The sequence below is a fragment of the Cuculus canorus genome, chromosome 1, assembly GCF_017976375.1.
Source record: "Cuculus canorus isolate bCucCan1 chromosome 1, bCucCan1.pri, whole genome shotgun sequence".
NCBI classification, from domain to species: Eukaryota; Metazoa; Chordata; class Aves; order Cuculiformes; family Cuculidae; genus Cuculus; species Cuculus canorus.
This window is the reverse complement of record NC_071401.1, coordinates 136501366-136514664: the sequence shown is the minus strand read 5'-3', so window position 1 is coordinate 136514664 and position 13299 is coordinate 136501366. Positions and strand designations below refer to the sequence as shown.

Here is a 13299-nt window from a genome sequence, read left to right as displayed (position 1 = left end):
ATGAGAGACTGCCATGAAGCTGTCTAGTTAGATTGGCTCTGCCGATGCAATGAAGAGAAGGTGGCTTAACTGTACTTCCACAAAGGGTGCATTGTGCTTTAAGTGAAAATTTAGTATTGTCCCGTCTCTCGTTGTAGAGCACTGGCATGGACTCTTTTGGAAAGAGAGTGGATGGAAAAAACATTGGACAGTGAAAGACTAATTGCTTAAGAAAAACCAAGCCCTGTAGGACTTCTCTTAAAGAGGAACAGCTGTTCACCTGAATGGAAGTAAATAGATGCAGGAGAGGAAGTGTGGCAAGGCATATGTGGGAGTTTAATCTGTGACCATTAGGGATATGTGTGGCAAGACAGTGAGGGTGTTGGTAGTGGAAAAGATCTTTTTAAAGCAGTAAAAGGAACTTATAAAATGTTTTGCTTCGTCAGAAACTTATATGTTCCAAGCATTTATTTCGGCAAATAGCCTGACAAACCAACTTCCTTCATGCTGGGCTATAGAGCACCTAATCTAAAGCAAGATGGTTGGTAGCAAGTCAAATTTCAGACTTTTGACTGTTGTGTCGGGGGTATGGAAAGAGTCATGGGGCACTTATGTAGACATACTCACTGCCAAGATGTCCCAAGAGCACAAACCGACACCTGACTGGCAGTAATGTGTCAGATACCAAGCAGGATGCGAAAACTGAACTAAGAACTGACCTTCCCAACCAAGAATCTTAGTTCCTTCTTGCCAAGACTAAGGCACATTGGCTAAGTATTGCATTGCTGCTGCTGCCACTGCCTCTTCTTTGTGGGTAACAATAATAACAAAGAGCAGTCAAGGGGACGTCAGGCTCCACTGCTGTCATTTGCCAGTACCATAGTTGCTTTTAAAAAAAAATAAAAATTAAGTAGAGTTTATTTTTATCAAAGTAGTAGTGTGGCCACATGAGAAATATTCTCTACATGATTTCTGACATGTGGAAAATATCAAGCCTCCTTTATAAATCATCCCAGCCTCTACGTCTCTGCACTATGTTTAGCATAGTCCTGATATCAAAATAGTGTGTACATTTTCCTTAGCACTGCTGGCCACCCCACAGGGCATTATTTAAAGACCATATTTACCAGAATGAACTTTACTCTTTGGCAAATTTATTTCCTAACATCTTTCTCCCAGGAACATATATCCCTGAAGTGAAAAATGTACTCTTGGCCACTTCATCGCTCTATAATCAATTGAATACATGTATATGAGTATACACTTATTTGTGTTAAAGTTAAGTGCTTATTCTTTGGTCAGAACCACCATTTTATTGTAAAGAGTACTTCTAGTACCATGGAAGCTTTTGAGGGTACCTGTCCTCATTCAAATGCAAAGTAATGGTTGATGTCTTCTTGAGCAGATGATCAGAACAAGATCTTTTATCTTTTACAAGAAGGTAAATTCTTACTTGATGCACGTATAGAAGAGTGGAATCCTGATATGAGAGTTAGACACGTAAATTTTCCTTTCAAAAGAGGAGATAGGAAGAAGTATACTTAAAAGGAAACAATGACAATAGCAAGCTTTCTTGCTAACCAGTATCTCAGTGGCTTGAACATGAATTGATAAGTTCATACAAAATACTCAGACAGGCCTTGAAACAGAACTGCTTTCCCATTTGCAGATTAATGTTCAAATCACTGATCTGAAGTCATATGCCTTTCTGCTTTCTCAGTCTCAAGCTCAATGCACCTTGATTTTAGGTTTTGTGAAGTAACATAGCTTTGCCATGACCTACGGGTGTTTTTGTTCATCCCTTCCCCAGAACGACACAGAGCCAGGTGCTTAACGGCACTCTGAAAGGAAGTGGGGCAGAAAGAGGATCAAATTCTTCTGTGATGAAGAATGAATTAAACCATGTGCTGTATTTCACAGGGGACAGTTTTAAGAAGTAGGCAAGGAGCCCTCTTCCTGTATTTCCCTGAGGCTGGCCATGGCTGTGCTGATTTCTGCAGGAGTCAGTCCTGTTTTGAAGTAGTCTATGCAAAAGCTGTGTTCAGGATGAACCTTGTGGATTGGTAGACTGAGAGGATGTAGGTGGGTGAATGACTCATTTATGCATCCTGGTTGTGTGTAGATATGAGAAAGGCACAGAAAAGATAAGACTGACGAGGTGGAAACCATTCCCATAGATCTCTAGTGGCAATCACCTGAATAGCCCTCCTCTTCATTCCCAGCTACTGGTATGATGTTTATGTATTTTCGTATGTCCTTCTTCCACTTAAATAATTTTTCACTTGCCATCAGAGTGTCAGACAGTCCCATGAACTTCTTTTGGAACAATTCTGATACATCCTGCCAGCTGGACTGCACAAGAATTGAAAGGTACTCATGGAAACCTGGGTTTATTTAACTCATTATCTGTTTTCTTTCAAGTGTACAGAAGCTGAATGAGTTTCTCCTGAGTGATGAGATTGGAGACGACAGCTGGAGAGGCGGGGACAGCTCTGTAGCTTATGAATCCTGTAAGAAGCACACAGGACTTGTAAGTTCTGTTTTACAACACTGAGTTTCAAAGGAGAGAGTCCATATAGCCCTGTACAAGTCCATTGGAGTGGCTGATAGGGCTGGGAAGTCTTGCCCTCTAGCCCAACTCTAACATTGCCCAGTTTTGCTTCTTCTGTCAAGATCTCTGTGTTTCTATGACATAAGGGTCCTCAAACACATTTAAGCATTGCTGAAGTACCAATAATAATAAAAACCCTATAACACACCAGTGCATTTATACATTATTCAAATTTGTTCTTCTCAGTCTTTATAAAAGGCCCAGGTGCATTTCCTGTGGTTATGGGTTTTGTGCTGTTTATTTTCAGTACAACCCATCATATGTTAATCATCTTTAAGGAGAAGTGATTCCTGCTCTGGGAAATTCAGAATTGGAAGTGGGAAAAACAACACCAAACTTTGTGAAATAGGAATTAATTCCAAAATACTGTTTTTGAAGTGCTAAACATATAATTTGAGTAAAATTTGAAGGCAAAGAAACCCAAATGGGATGATCTGGGAAAAGATATTTTTTTCATTTTGATGTTTTTCAACTTTGTTAGAATGATTATATCACTTGAAAGATGACCAAAACATGAAGATAGCAAAGAGAAAACACTAGCATAAAATATGTTTTATTTTGAGCTGAATTAAATTAGTTTGCCAAGCTGAAACAAAGTTTTTCTTGTTTTTCTGGCTTAACAGCTGTAGCAAAGGAAAAAAAAGTGAAGCTTTTTCAACACTTAATTTGCGTCTCTTGCCCACCTTTTGCCCAGCCCTACAGAAAAAAACAGACACAGTCTAATTATAAGGAGAGGGAAAAATAAAGGTAATATCTGTAAAAGTGAAACCATGCACTGTAGACAGTCCAGCTCTAAGGAATCACTAAAGTTACAGATTCAGCTCAATCCAGCGGCACTTACAAATACCACAGGTAGCTCCGAATGAGTTAGATCCACAACCACTATTACATATTAGTGAAGTAATCTGCATAAGTTAGTTTGATATGCTTCTTGCTCCTGCTCCAAGAACTAAACTGGTAACTCTTCATTCATTACACTTTTACTGGCACAGCTTTGTTTGAAGCTACCTTAGGTGGGGCAGACTTACCTAATGGTTTGAGAAGGATAGCAGAGATGAAATTTGTGATGATTATGTGCAGAAAATAAAAAATCAGACATCTGCCATGCTTCAGTTAAGGATGTTTAAAACATTACAATATGTGCATCACAGTAGTGTGTCTGTGTTATCAAACATATTTATGGCTTCATCTTGTGACCTAGAATGGTGGGAGGAAAGGGAATGGGTCGTCTGATTTATAGGGAACCAAATGCTGTCCTCTCTTGAGAATTCCAATTCTTCTTTCCTCATTTCACTATACAGCACACCAAGGCCATCAATAGGAGGCAGCCCTTGAGGTATCAGCTTGAAAGCTACGAACAACCAACAAGGAAGCTAACACGTCCTGTGGAGATAGATGATGTTGCAATCAAGGTGGTTTGAAAACATCATTTCATTCTTTATGAGGAGCAGGTCCTGCTGCAACAATACCAGATAGTGCTGAATTGATGCTGTTCTTTCAAAGGCAACTTGTCCATTTGAGTAATAAACCCTTAAACAAATAACCACGTTAGCCAAAAGTGAGAAGAATTCACTACAGACCGGCTCTTTATAGTGATTCTCTGTCTTCTCAGGAAACAGAGACATCATGAGTCTAAAGGAACAAAGACTAAATAATCTGATATGCAAAAACGAATACAGATTTTTTTAGCCTTTCTTTTCATGCACTTCTCTTTCACTCTTAGAATCAAGATCAGAACTTTTGAATATTTTTTTAACATTTATTATGACATTATTTTAAGTAATGTTGACCAAATTTTCCCCACAAATATCCTTGCACTCTATTAAAAGAAAGTTTCATGGTCCTGCCAACTCCAAAGGAAGTACAAAAAGGCTAGTGTACATGGGGGAACATTATGTTTAGCATAAGCCTTGTGAATATTCAGTTTGTGGTTTGGGAATCCATCCACAATTGTCCATATATTACAACATACACTATGATTCGTTCTTTGATAAGCTATGCTATTTAGATTATCACCTGCAAGATCTTGTGATTATTATTCTTAGTCTTTTATCTTATATTTTTGGTAGAGTTCAGCTCGAGATCATGCCTTTATTGCATTTCATACAGTATAAATATTTTCATATATAACTTTTCTTATTAACAAACTTTTCTGTGTTTGGCAGTTTTATGGACCTAACTTGCTATTTTTTCTGTGTGTATGAGCATAGCTCACCATTTTCATTAATAACAGATTTATGTAATAACATATTTTTAATCCAAACTAGACATTCTACTCTTCTTCCCACATGTATTTATATACCTGACACATGGTAATTATTTTGTAGGTGACCAATGGATACTTTTCGTGGGGAAGTGGTTTAGCTACATTGTCCAACATAAACATCAGAATTCCAACAGGTAGGATACACGCACACATTAAAAATGAAAAATGTAATATCATTCTAATTCCATTTCTTGGTGTTGTGAAAAGCACAAACCCACACAATCAGATTTTCCTAAGACAAATTAAAGGCTTATAATATATCCAAGGTCATTAATTGTATTGGTCATATAGCTATACATTAGCCTAAAGTACTGTAAATAAACAAAAAATGACATAGTTTTTATATATCTATATAGTTTATTTAGTTTTTATAGCAGCAGGGACAAAATTAGGAATAAAAATAAATATGAAGAAGATTGTTGCAAAAAAACCCTTCATTATTATTTTTAATAGAAAAAAAAAGAAAGAGGGAGAACTCCAGACTCATTCAAACGAAGAGTGCATCTAAGTCAGTATGTTATTTCCAGCAGTGGCTACCAGTGGGTGCACAGGGACACGGCAGTCATATATTGTACTTCTGCTACCCTTCCTCAACTTAAGTCTCCCATTTCACAACTATTTTCATCTCAGAGTATTCCTTGAGCCTCATGTGGTTTGTCATGAAATCCTAATTAATTTCTCTTTGTCCAGTTAAGCTCCTGTCATTTCTTGCACACTCAATCTCTTTTGTATAGGAATATTGTAGGTCTACAAAACATTGATTTGTTTTGGAAGACTTAAGTAGAAAGTGCCAAAAGTAGCAACTTCTTTGTATTATTATTATTATTATTATTATTATTATTATTATTATTACTACTACTACTACTACTGTAAAATTCCTAATGCTGCCTTATTACATTTGGTTGACACATCATAGGTGTCACACAGTTACTAAGTAATCCCAGAGCACTAGAGGTAATTCCAAAGTCTACATCACTTGTTTCACTGTAGGATTAGATGTGCTATACATGGATAACTACTTCTTTGTGCTGGGCTGGTGTTAGCATACAACACCAGCAGCAGGTCATTGCTCTAAGAAGTCTACAACCTAAGACTGTGAGTTTACAAACTGGGTGAACCTGTCTAAGAATTTACCTTCTTTAGAAGGAATAAGACCATTAACCTCCTAGCTGGCAAGAATCTTGCCTGGCAAATGTACTAACTAGCAAGGTTAACGAGTTCAATTAATTTGCAGGAAGATGTGAGAAGCACTATTGCCACTACAGAGTGGAACTGGAGGTGGGAAAGTGTTGGTGGGGGAAGGAGGAGTACAGCAAAGCAGAAAAGAGTAATAGGTCTTTCATTTGAAGACACTTTTTAGATTGGCCCAGGTTTTCATGGAACTGCGGACTTCCCACTTTATAACATTTGACCCTAAATAACTTCCATAAAGTAACACACTCTCACACAATGTATAATATCTGTCAAAGCAATAGTCTCATTCCTTCGGAGATTAATGTGCACTTGTACTGTCACTTAATGTATATTTCCATAGATGAATACCTGCAATATGGGCCATTTATGTAGTGAATGCTAACAAATTTAATCAACTATTTCAGGGCCTCATGGACTTGAGTGGAATTGAGTTTTTTTCTTTTCTGAAAATGCGTTTTTTATTATTATTATCATAGGTCAGATGACAATGATTGTGGGTCAAGTTGGCTGTGGCAAATCATCGCTACTTCTTGCTATATTGGGAGAGATGCAGACACTGGAGGGAAGAGTTCACTGGAGCAAGTATGTTTCATATAGCTATTAATTGTTTTATTCACTTAAGGAGGTAGTTGGGTTTTGCTGTGAGAAATGTGAACTTCATATCTCAGAACTGCATGATTACCATCACCCAGATCCTCTCTGGAAGGTGTCACCTGCAAACTTATGAAGGATTTTTATTGCTGTTTTGTTCATGGGTCAGAGCAGGCAGAGCAGAGTGCATCAGGAAGGGAAGGAGGCTACTCTGATGATTGGTATCTGATATGTTAGCCCTAATAAATGACTTGAATAGAAAGCTTGTACCATTCCTGTTATACAATAGTCTTCAGTGGTGGGAGTCAGCTCTGTATTTATGGTACTCACTATAATTGTGGTCAACATTGTTATACTGCTACTGTACACACCTGTGAAAGCACGACAGGCTGGAGCTTCTTCAGTCGAACAATATGTGTAGGGTACTAGCATAAAGGAAAGGTCAAGCCTCAGGATCCACATGAGTTCAGACCCAGAGAATGAGAATTTCCAGTGGTGAGACAGGAACCACTCTCCCAGCCTAGGCAGGGCAGAGGCTTTGGAAGGGATGTGCTGTAACCACAGGACTTGTTCTTTGATTTTAAAGATCAGCTCTGCTTTCTTAAAATTACCAAGCCAAACTCTTCTTAATTAGGTTTTTGAGAAAAAAGAGTGAATTTTGTCACCAAGACCAACATTTTGTTGCCCCATCCCTTGGCTAGTAACATCTTTGATCATCTTTTTTCTTACAGTAATGTTGCAAGCTGGATATTTTTGCTTTGCCTGTGTAAGCATGTGTGGCTTTTTTTGTTCTCTAGCCATATTTCACTGCCTGCTGTTATAAACCTATGATCTCACTGGAGTAGCAGGTACAGTTGGAGCCAAGGCAAGACTAACTTTAGTTTAATTATACGTGAGTTTAAGCTTTGAAAGAAGAAGACTATGTGACTCACCATGGTTAATTACTTTGAGACATATAATGAAGATTTTGACAGCACAATCAGGCTTTTTTTTTCTGAGTAGTTCAAGAAAATATATGGACTAAGCACAGTGTATCTTGAAATTGTTCTCACAATTGTTTTCAAAGATATATTTGAGAAAGACTCAAGTTTTCCCTAGAGAAAGATATGCGATCTCAGAAAGATTAGAGAAAATGAGATGTCTTAGAAAGTTAATAAAGAAAATTTATGCTGTTTAAGTTTCACATCGTTCAAGGGAGATTAAGTTCATATTGTCAGTTGATTAGCGGTCTATACGTAACTCAGGTTTTAGCAAGCATCTCAGGTCTTACTGAGCTCTTTTTCATTGCAAACTATAACTTGGTACTGTGATATAGCTGATGCAAACACGGTTATGTTTTGCTGATAATTTCAGAATGCCTGACAGACAGATGAATACAGAAGGATACTTCAGGTATTTAACTAAGTGGATCCTATACTTTACAAAACCATAACAAAGGTCCCATTTACTCTCTTAAATCCCTTTTCATGTGATTCCACATGCATGACTAACACAGCTGCTGATCCAGGGATGAGACGCTGGCTAGGTAAATTCCGCAACAAATTCAAGTACAACAACACAGTAATAGTAATAAGATTTCAGCCCCAGTCATGCTGGAGTGAGTCTGCAATGCATAACTGTGGAAGTCCATCCTCAGGCTTGAATACCTTGTTGCTGTTGTGTGCTTTTCCTGTATATTGAACTGTTTTCTGTGGAAACACATTGTTATATACTAAGCAAAATGCATGGGAAACACAAAAATTATTAAATCAATCCTCCTATATGGCCTGTTGTGCCCTCAAGCTGTGAAAGGCTTCAGGAAAAGTTAGGAAAAGCCAGTGCTACCCTCAGAAGGGTTGCCTCGTACAACTGCTTATCAAAAGAATGTAACCACAGTATCGTATAAAAAACACTGAAGGTCATTATCCACAGATGGATAAATGATTGTCCAGATAAATGTCAGTAGCCAAAGTTGACATACCTACTAGCACTGCTGTGCAGCTATGGCTGATTGCAGGGGCAGGAAGAAATTCCTCCAAAGTGCTGGATAGAATTTGTATAGATGCTTCTCCTTGTCTTGCCTCAAATTTGTAGCTTATATTAGTAGAGGAAATAATTGTTCTGATGTTACAGTGGTATCTTAGAGATTTTGTATCCCATCATTCTTCTTCCTTTCATTTTATAGGCTGAGGGAATCTGGGCTTGGTTAGAGATACACTAGTCTATTTTAAAACATCAAGAGTTAGCATAAAAGTTGTCCAAACTTCAACCACGTTTCCTTGTAACTTTTCCTTAAAACCTTGATTTAAATTAATTTCTGTATTAGTTCAGCTTGTATATTAAAATCTTCTAAAAATAACTAATTGATCTAATCAATTTGGTCTTTTCTACCAATTCAGACTTGAAGATACCATGTCGCATTTGGAGGAATATGTGTATTCTATAGTAAAGAATAAAAATAAGTATAAATAGTCACATTTTGATAAATAAATTAGAACAAAGATTACTAATCCCGTGGGTTAATAAAATACTTTTTTTATAGTAGAAACGCCAAGAGCATCAGTTTTAGCCCACTCCCATGCCCTGCAATCACATCACTCTTTCAGATTCAGTAGGGTAATAAAGACCAAATACTAAACCTCCTTATTTATGAAGGCCCCAGATCAACAAAGGTCTTGCATGTGTTTATTCATGAGATTATTAATGAACATGGGTTCTCACAGAAATCTCACTCATCATTTGGGACAATTAAAGTGTATTTGTCAAGCTAATAATGGAATGTAATTTCTAAACAAGGAAGAAGACTTTAAGAAACAGAAATCCTAAAATTAGCTCTTGCTCATTCAGATAATCTATTTGATTATAATGACAAACATATTAAATCTAGCATGGAATTGCAAGGGGTCCTGCCAAGCTTGTGGCCAGTTTTTGTTGCACTTCAGAGGGTGCTCCTAAACATGCAGATGAAGGAATTATTCCTTTCTCTACCATTGCAATGCTTTGCTGATAAAAGTCTGGAAGGGGTCTAATACAGGAAATTCAGGTTTTCTTCCTTTTTGTTGGGCTTGACCTAACTTCTGATTTCTTTTTAATCTCTCATTATACTTCATCTTTTGCTTTCTTGTAACTTTTTTCTGTTCTAGAGAAAACTGGAAGCTTCATTTGATTAAAGGACCAACTCTGGTGAAGCAGTGTCTGTTTTAGCCTTGATTTATGTCTCTCTGACCTTTATGAGATAACCAACAGGGTTTAATCACCTCTAATGTAATATCTTCTCTGATGTTTGGTGAACAAAGGAAACACATGATTATGCACTTAAGGAGACATGAATTATCAAAGTTCTTAGACAGCTGATGTGCAGCACAGAAAGCAAGATGTCTCAGTTCTGGCATTTTGAGAAGATGCTTAATATGTGAGTCTGGCATTATGAGGGCTCTGCTGTTTGAGTTTTTATGCTCTTTGCCAGACTTGGATCCTTTGCTTATGAGTGCAGCTGCAGTTACTGGTATTCCAGCAGGCAAGCAGACATTTCTGTCTCAGCGGTAACATATTTCATCTGGAGGATTTGTAGGCTTGGGAGTGGAGGAATTGTTTGTTTGGGCATTTTTTAAGTCAGACAAATAACATGTTAATATCCATTTTCTAGTCATAAGCTTACTCTAGGCATAAACTTACTCCTCTAGGTTTTGCATTTTGCAGTGATGTATCACCATGCCCAGACTGATGCACCATCACTGGTCCAGAAGCACTCTGGCTGCCATTCCATGCCCTTGACAGTGTTAATAAGTCAATTAAGAAACAGGTGGAGCTGCAAAATCATTGCTGTAATTACTGCCATTGCATGCTCTTCAAAACGTATTTCCTGGATATGATCTTTAAGACATGGAGGAAGACAAGGAAAGTGTAGGTGTTGTAGTGCCATGCATGGCTTGATGCAGCCTTGCTGCTATAAACAGTTTCAAAATCTGCTCTCATTCAAAAGCGTATCTGCAAAACTTGCCTTTTCTCCAGGAGAAATTTGGTGTTAGTTACCGACTTTTGCAGGTTGTTGGTGTAACATGCGGAGAAGCTTACTTATTGTTTGTAAATCTTTTCTACGCCCAGGCAATATTAATAATTTCACTTTTAATAGGTTTACAATACACTTTTCATTTTTAATAAATATCCTAACAACATAACTTGCCTGTTTAGCCACTATGCACTATAGATATGAAACTATTGTATTTGGAAGTTATATACTTCTAATTAGTCCTTGTTTATTTTCCCTTTAAGAACAAAAACACCACAATGTGATGTTGAGTTCTTAAAATATGTGCTTAACTCCAGTTCCCCTTAATGTAAAAGCTGCACAAAATGTTATTCTTTGTATTTTCTGCTTACTGAATGTCATTTACCATAACTTACAGCGTAAATGAAACTGAATCTTCTTTTGAAGCATCCAGAAGGTATTATTTCTGATTTTAGTGTATCCTAATACACTCATTCATTTTTTCAGAATTTCCTCAAACCTTTATATCTGTGCCCTTCAGTCATCTCTGTGTTTTCTTACCATGTTGATAATCATTTTCCATAGGATTAACTGACAGACAGTGGATCCCAATCTTCTCCAGCCATTGTACCACTACCTCAGTCTAGTCTGAAAGATGTTTAATGCTCCCAGATACCATTTGACATCCCTGAGAGTTTACTGTGCTCTATATCTTGCAAGACAGGGCTTTTAGATATCAGATATCATTACATGTACCTTCCCATATATTTTCATGTTTTCTGGTCAACACTGGGTTTCGTGTTGTTTGTAACCCAGCTTAATAGCTGTGTGATGGAGCAGGGCACAGAGTGTATGAAGAAAGCCAGCTATGATCCAGCTGCAGCGAAGGACTGACTCCACCTCCGGCTCTAGTGAAAGGGCCTTCAGGTTTGAAAGAAGGACAACCTAAACTGAAAACATGTCATAAATGCTAGAGAAGTAGTGGCACAAAGAGCTGCGGTTGGGAGCCATACCATGATTTGCTACCTGATAGCCCTGAAGACATATCTCATACTAGTGCATATTGAACTGCTAAAACTGCTAATTTTGGGGGGATACTGCTGACTGCTTTTTTTCATAACCTAGCATCCTCTCTCTCTCAACAGCAAATCCTCAATGCTTACATACAAAGCCAGATCACATGTATGGTTTCAAGCAGTATCATCAAAGAGACTTAGAAGAAAGATAAGCATTCAGACCCACAAGCCAGTACCAGTTCACACCTCCCTCCTCGCACATCTTGGGCATCTTATAAGAATGTCTGAAATAACATGATCTTTTTTTGCCATACGTAGGCAAAATAGTCAGAAGTAAAGAACATTCATACCCCTATTGTATACATTTCACTAGGTATTTAGGCACATTTAAAGTATGTCTAATAAATACATGGGAGACTACAGTGATTCCTCCTCCATCTGTATTAAACTGCCCTCTTTTTCGATATCATGTCAGTTCACCGTAGTTCTAATAGACTTAAAGGAAAAAAGCATTCGCTGAGAGTAAAGTATTTATTGTGCACTCCACATAAAATAATCTAAAACTTCAGAAAGCAGCAAGTCAAGTGTCCTGATGCCATTTGAACAGTGCCTTTTCACTACTTGTTTTGGTGTTAAAGAAAAATATATCATATAACTGTTCTAGTGAGAATTTGACAATTTTGAATGTTTATATTTGCCTTTGGATTGAAATTGCAGTACTAAATTGAGGTAGGTACCAGCTGTTTATAGGAGAATAGAATACAACATCGAGTGTAGATTTTGCTATCAGAGGCGAGAGTGGGTGCTGTTCTAACAAAAGCATCTAATTAAAAAGTCTTCCTTTCACTTTTGTGAGAATTGCTTTGCCTACGTGTTTCCCTGTATTTTTATGTATGCACTTTCATAAATACTTTTTAATTTTTAAAAACAGATTTTCAGACATTTCTTAATGTGGGTGCTTTGCTTTTTATTAATGCTTTTTATTTGTCTCCAGTAGAAACAGATACTCAGTGGCTTACGCAGCTCAGAAGCCATGGCTGCTGAATGCAACTGTCGAGGAGAACATTATCTTTGGGAGTCCATTTAATAAACAGAGGTAAATACTGACCTCCCTGTAAAAAAAATTCTGGCGGCTTTTTTTAAAGAGGTTTTTGGCTTGTTCTTCTGGAGGAAGTTTGTAGATTCTGAAAAATATCAGTGCACATTAACTCTGGGGTGCAATTAGCTAACCTGGCTTTAGGTATCTCAAAGGAAGGTTTCTGTTTTAAATTTAAATTTAAATTAATATAATTTTAATTTAAGGCTCCTTGTCTAACCAGAGTGCATGTCTAAGACATTTGTGAGAAATTACACAGCAGCAGCGGCTCTCTGTGGGATACAGCGGAAGCTCGATGTGTATTTTTCTAGCAGCTAAAGTTAGGTGAGATGAATCCCATCTTTGGAGACTACTGATATATTTTTGTTTTGTTTAACAGAGACTGAGGTTGCCAGAGGACTCTGGGAATAGGGATTCTAGGCATGTTTCCACTGAGTTTATGTGCTAATCCTGCTGTGATCAAATTACTGGAGCAGGCACTTTACAAAAACACTGTCTGTGTGAAGATGGAGTGCCTCAAGGAAATAACCTTAATTCTTTCTTTAGAAAGATAGGAGAAAGGGGTATGAAAGTAAGATA

General features: G+C 37.5%; 1 protein-coding gene across 11 annotated transcripts in view; it reads left to right on the top strand.

Moving 5' to 3' along the window:
* ABCC9 (ATP binding cassette subfamily C member 9) overlaps positions 1-13299 on the top strand; it is a 74714-nt gene that overhangs the window by 29576 nt on the left and 31839 nt on the right. For 4 of the 11 annotated variants that reach the window (XM_054072957.1, XM_054073009.1, XM_054072949.1 and 1 more), the window contains 7 exons: positions 2401-2509; positions 3892-4002; positions 4918-4990; positions 6527-6632; positions 7995-8033; positions 11027-11065; positions 12619-12720. In XM_054072957.1, the coding sequence (XP_053928932.1) occupies positions 2401-2509; positions 3892-4002; positions 4918-4990; positions 6527-6632; positions 7995-8033; positions 11027-11065; positions 12619-12720 (579 nt within the window). The remainder of the gene's footprint in view (positions 1-2400; positions 2510-3891; positions 4003-4917; positions 4991-6526; positions 6633-7994; positions 8034-11026; positions 11066-12618; positions 12721-13299) is intronic. The other 7 variants (XM_054072975.1, XM_054073017.1, XM_054072992.1 and 4 more) reach the window with 5 other exon arrangements.